At 39.7% G+C, this 6,000-nt stretch overlaps 1 protein-coding gene across 1 annotated transcript in view; it reads left to right on the top strand.

Annotated features, from left to right (window-relative positions):
• Positions 1-6,000, top strand: part of tbck (TBC1 domain containing kinase) — a 57,190-nt gene that overhangs the window by 44,881 nt on the left and 6,309 nt on the right. Inside the window, exon 25 of the mRNA XM_039817035.1 lies at positions 3,421-3,580. Coding sequence (XP_039672969.1) covers positions 3,421-3,580 — 160 coding nt within the window. The remainder of the gene's footprint in view (positions 1-3,420; positions 3,581-6,000) is intronic.

The following is a 6,000-nucleotide window of genomic DNA, read 5'->3' as shown; positions in this document are numbered from 1 at the left end:
ATGAAACATTCATAGTGTTGCACTCTTTGTACACATTACAAGTGACAGAAAAAGTTGTGTAAGAAATGAAAAAAGAGAGCTAGAGAGAAAAGACAAAAAAAAGTGTGAGTGCGCTTGTAAATATACAGTAACCTGTGGGAGCTAGTAGAATAATTATTGGACAATACATTTACTTCTTTACAAACACCTTTAAAAGAACTATAACAAATGTTTTTGGAGTAGGTTAGAAGATAAAACAATACAAAACACAGATTTTGAAATATAAGTATGAAACAGATGGAGTCAGTGGATTAAGATAAGACTACACACTACAACCCAGTGTCCACTGTGCGCACAGCCCGCAGAAATTTACAATATAACGTAATTTGCTTTTGCATATGGGCAGTTTTGAAAACCCAGCCTGTACAAAATGCAAATGACCCAAAGGAGTAATTCTCACCCTACAGATCAGTGGAATGGTAATTGTGTAAAGGGGGTTAAATAGCAATTTATCAGTAAGGATTAGTTGAAAGAGCAAGGATTTTGAAATGGCAGTTCCTTTTAGCCAATGGAGCCTGCTGCTAGTTGGAGGCTCCTCAGGCTAACCCACATGAACAAAAGGGATTTGACCACTTTCACAGGATTTAGTAACCCTTTGTCACCTTTATTGTGATCTTAGGCAAAGCTATGTTGTGGGTGTCTGCGGTCACAAAAAGTGGATTATATTAAGACCTCTGTGGGGTTAATCAGGACAATCTAGATTTAGATGCCTAGGTACCTGGTGGTTTTTCTCTGCTGTAAAACAACTGGCATGTGCTTCTTGTAATTGTAAGGTTTAATGTACCACAATGGAATTTGTCAGCTCGTGGATTATACACTGCATTATTTAACATACTGACTCTATATGTTCTTGTGGCAGATGATATGATTTAGTGAACATAGTCATTTGAGCGAGAAAGAAGCACCACTTGTCTTAAGATATGTAGCAATAATGTCAATACACTCTCAGAAATAGGTCAACCTCCTTTTTCTCAAGAGTTATTATTCCATTAATTCAATTCAATTTTGTTTATAGTATCAATTCATAACAAGAGTTATCTCGAGACACTTTACAGATAGGGTAGGTCTAGACCACACTCTATAATTTACAAAGCCCCAACAATTCTAATAATTCCCCCAAGAGCAAGCGGAGCGACAGTGGCGAGGAAAAACTCCCTATTAGGAAGAAACCTCGGACAGACCCAGGCTCTTGGTAGGCGGTGTCTGATGGTGCCGGTTGGGGATGTGATGAACAGAGGCAATAATAGTCACTTTAAAGATAAGGAATAGTGACTTCAAATGATAGTCGTAGTAGTTCATATCATATCAGTGCGCTGCAGGGCGTTACAGGATGTAGCGCGGCACAGCAGAGCATGGATGGACGTAGCAGGAAGCTGTAGGGTTCAGCAGGACACAGCATGACACTGCAGGGCACCGCAGAGCTTGGCAGGGAGTGCAGCAGGACCACGGCGACAGCTGCAACCAAGATCTTGGTGCCAACGTGCTCCAAGGAAATATGCTGGGTGAGAAAAAATCCTCAGAGCCCGTTTAGTAGCAGGCATGCCATGGGACGGGATGCACAGAGATGAAAAGTGAGAGGAGAGAGCAGTCAAAGGAAAGAGGAGAGGAGAGAGTCAAAGGAAGGAAGGAAGGAAGTCCTAAAACTATAACAGCATAACTAAGAGCATAACTAAGAGAGACAGGCAGTTTAAGTGAAGGAGCCTGTTCGGGCTTGGAACTCTCCCCTGACGGATCGGGCTGTACTAGCCTGCCTCCCTCTACTTTTGTTATATTATTAATCTGACGACTATGAAGAGAAGCAGGTGGGCCGGGTTAGGCGGACACTGCAACTCCTAACTATTAGCTTTATCAAAGAGGATAGTTTTTAGTTTATTCTTAAAAGTGGTGACAGTGTCTGCCCCCCGAACCCAGACTGGGAGCTGGTTCCACAGGAGTGGAGCCTGGTAGCTGAAGGCTCTGGCTCCCATTCTACTTTTAGAGATTCTAGGAACCACTAGTAGATCTGCATTCTGCGAGCGAAGTGCTCTAGTGGGACAATAAGGTACTAGGAGCTCTTCTAGATATGATGGTGCTTGACCATTTAGAGCTTTGTAGGTTAGGAGGAGGATTTTAAATTCAATACTGGATTTTACAGGAAGCCAATGCAGAGAAGCTAATATAGTAGAAATATGATCTCTTTTCTTAGTTCTTGTCAGAACACGCGCTGCAGCGTTCTGGATCAGCTGTAGAGTCTTAAGGGACTTATTTGAGCAACCTGACAGTAGGGAATTACAATAGTCCAGCCTGGAAGTAAATGCATGGACTAGTTTTTCAGCATTGTTTTGAGACAGGATATTCCTAATTTTGGCAATGTTACAAAGATGAAAAAAGGCTGTTCTTGAGGTTTGTTTTAGATGGGCGTTAAAGGATATATCCTGATCAAAAATAACTCCTACATTTTTGACAGTAGTGCTGGAGGCCAGGGCAATACCATCCAGAGTAGCTATATCTTTAGATAATGAGGTTCGGAGGTGTTTAGGGCCCAGCACAATAACTTCAGTTTTGTTAGAGTTTAACATCAGAAAATTGTAGGTCATCCAGGATTTTATATCTTTAATGCATGCTTGAAGTTTAGCTAACTGACTGGTTTCGTGTGGTTAGATTGACAAGTATAATTGGGTTTCATCCGCATAACAGTGAAAGTTAATTGAGTGTTTCCTAATAATATTACCAAGAGGAAGCATATATAAGGAGAATAGAATTGGTCCAAGCACTTAGCCTTGTGGAACGCCATGGCTAACTTTAGCGTACTTGGAGGATTCATCATTAACAAATTGAGATTGATCAGAGAAATAGGACTTAAACCAGCTTAGTGCGATTCCTTGAATGCCAACTAAGTATTCCAATCTATGTAACAGGATTGTATGGTCAATAGTGTCAAATGCAGCACTAAGATCTAGTAAAACAAGTACGGAGACAAGTCCTTACATACCACTCTGGGGTTGTTCACTGTCCTTGTGCTGATACTAACTCTGTTTTTCCAGCAAATCCCCCACTAAGACCCACTCTTTTCTTTTCTCATATCTCTTATTCATCCTGCTCCTTCCCTCCCTTCAGTTAAGAGGAAAAACTTTTTTTTTTCCACACAGCTATCTTGAAGATTGTCTTACATATTTTTTGTATTGGACATCGGCCTGATAAGCACTATGAGAAGTTCTCTAATTAGGGAATAATTTAACTGACTTGATATTGTTTAATACTGTCTATTGTATCCATGTTGCCCAAGGATATTATCGTTACTTATAACTGTATGGAATAAAACAAAACAAGGTTCTTTGGCCTTGGTCCCAGGCAGGTGCTGTACCTGTTCAAAGCTGTGTTCTTTAACCACACCACCTCCAGCTTCAGCAGAGGCCATATTTCAGGCAGTATCAACATTCCCTTCAGCACAGCGTTCAGCCCTGATGGTGAGCTGGTGCAGTGTCCTTCAACAGGAATACTCCAGAACTACAGAGGACGTGTCATTGTGATCATTAGCCACCCCATGAAAAGTGCTGCTATGGTGAGAAAAAACACACACACACACACTGTTTCATTTTGCCAGGAATTTCTAAAGCAGCACATAGCTCATCTGTAAAGCTTGATTGATTTTTCTTGAATAATACCTGCATTTTTGATTATTATTATTTTTCTGGTGAGCTTTTTGAAAGGTGATGTACCATTGAAATAAGTACAAGTGCACTGAGTGCACAGATCTCTGCCAAGGCCATGCCCTATCTCGCAATGATACCTAAAGTGAAAAATAATTTGTGTATCCGGCCTGTGATTCTGATCCTTGGCCCAGGCTACACACTTTAACCAAGTTTCATGAAAATCAGACCAGTAGTATTTCCGCAATCCTGCTGACAAACAGACAGACAACAAGCCAAACTTGTCGGAGGTAATCATTAAGCCCATGTTCAGTCCAATGAACTGTCTTCCTCTTTTAGACATTACATAACACAAACATCTTTACACATTTAAAATAAAGGATTCAGTAACTTTATGTATTATTGTTTTAATACTACATGTATAAAAAAATCATTTTTAAAGCAATAACATCTTATCACAATACAAATCCACCAATAGTCATTAAGTGTTAATGTGAAATGCCCAGACATATCTGTAGACTGTGAATAAAGACAAACTAGAAGAAAAGCAAATTCAGTGAATCCTTAATGGACAGAAAATCGTTATTTTCTCCTCCTAACATTTAATTTAAGCTATCCATTCAAGATTAAACTCCTGATAGTACACTGCATTACACAACAAGTCTATTTATCAATTTGTCGATTTCAGTTTCCGTAATAACTGTTGTGCATGATGAAATCTTACAACCACATACAAAGGTGTCAAAATCAGATTTCCTAACATTTCTGTAGTGAAATCCCACTTAATGTCACACACATGGGTTTATGCCACACAGATCAAATGAGAGTTCATAACAAAAATAACATATAGTATGTTACCCTGTAATATTTGATACCTTAATGAGTACTTTCTTTTTTTGGCTTACAGTATTATGTTTCAGTCTAATATGTAATTGTTGTTGAGACTGTGTCACAGAGGTGTTGAATTACCTTTGAGTCTGTAGTTAGTGGTGTTATTGGATTGTAGTGCATTGTATTGGAAGATGTATCTACAGCAAATAGAGAGGGACAAAATATTGGGTATACTGCATACACAAAATATCAGGCAGCTACACTAACACTCTCTGAGGTATGTAATCAACAGTGAGTGCACAAAAGACTGTGACAGAGAAAAGTCAAGTTCTTTTTCTTGTATGTAAAAACTTTTGTTGTCAGTTTAATTCTCACTTTACTTCCTCAAAGGCACAGGTAATGTTTTCGGCTCGGTTTGTTTGTCTGTCAGCAGGATTACAGAAAAACTTCTTGCCTCGATTTTCATTAAACTTGGTGGAAGGGGGTAGCATGGGCCAAGGAAAAACCTAAAACTTTTGTTAACATTGCTGTACAGGGCATTTGTGCTGCATTCATGTGGTGTCAGAATAATCTGAAAAATAAGGTTTTAACCATGAAAATTCACACTGCATTAACATTGTGAGATAGGACATGCCTTGGCAGATGTCTGCACTCTCGGAGTAGTTATACAGTGTTATCATTTGGACTTTTTACATTCACAAATTACCTGGAAACACACCTTGATGTATGACTATCCTCATTGAGACCATAGGATGTATATCAGCCACAGACAAGAAACAACAAAACAATGAAAGAGTATGAGTGAGTCAAGTTGAAGGCCAGAAGAAACAATAAAGATTTGCATAGGAGATTAGATTTATGGTGGGATTGTCCTCTTCTCAGTACATTTTTATCAGTTGTGCTTGTTTAACGATGGGAAAAAAAGGGTCCTGGCGCATAGTTCAAACACACACACACACGCACGGTTTCATTTTCCCACGATTTCCGATTAAATGGACAGTATGCTGAGTTATAATGGACCGTGTGACGTGTGTAGAGGTGTGTGGGGTTATTTTGCAGCAGCTTGGTGTCATTTGAATGTAATTTAATGAAGGTTAACACAGTGGGTGTCCATGCGTAATGGCACTGCGTTTTAGTGCCGCACTTCTCAAATCAAAGGCTGCAGATTTATTTAAATATCTGTCCTGATGCCTTCAGACGGCTGCAGGGTTGGTAGTGAAGCTAGCAAGATTTGAAAATAGCATCTCCTCAGGGCTCCGACCCCCACACAGACGTGCACGAGCACCACTGCGTCGCTGCTTCGGAGCAGAGCGGAGAGAAAGTACCGCAATTTAACTTCATGTCTCATTCACCGCAAAACAAACACCTTATATTATAATACCGAATGTTTAAAACAGACATGACTCCTGATAGCAATGCGATAGTCTAAAGCAGCCAGTTTAAACCCATCTATTGGCTGGAGAGTGTTTAAGTAAAATAGTGATTAAAATAATTAGTGTTT

This window comes from Perca fluviatilis, chromosome 1 (genome assembly GCF_010015445.1).
Source record: "Perca fluviatilis chromosome 1, GENO_Pfluv_1.0, whole genome shotgun sequence".
Taxonomy (NCBI): Eukaryota; Metazoa; Chordata; class Actinopteri; order Perciformes; family Percidae; genus Perca; species Perca fluviatilis.
Note: the sequence above shows the minus strand (reverse complement) of the source record. Positions and strands in the feature narration are given on the sequence as shown.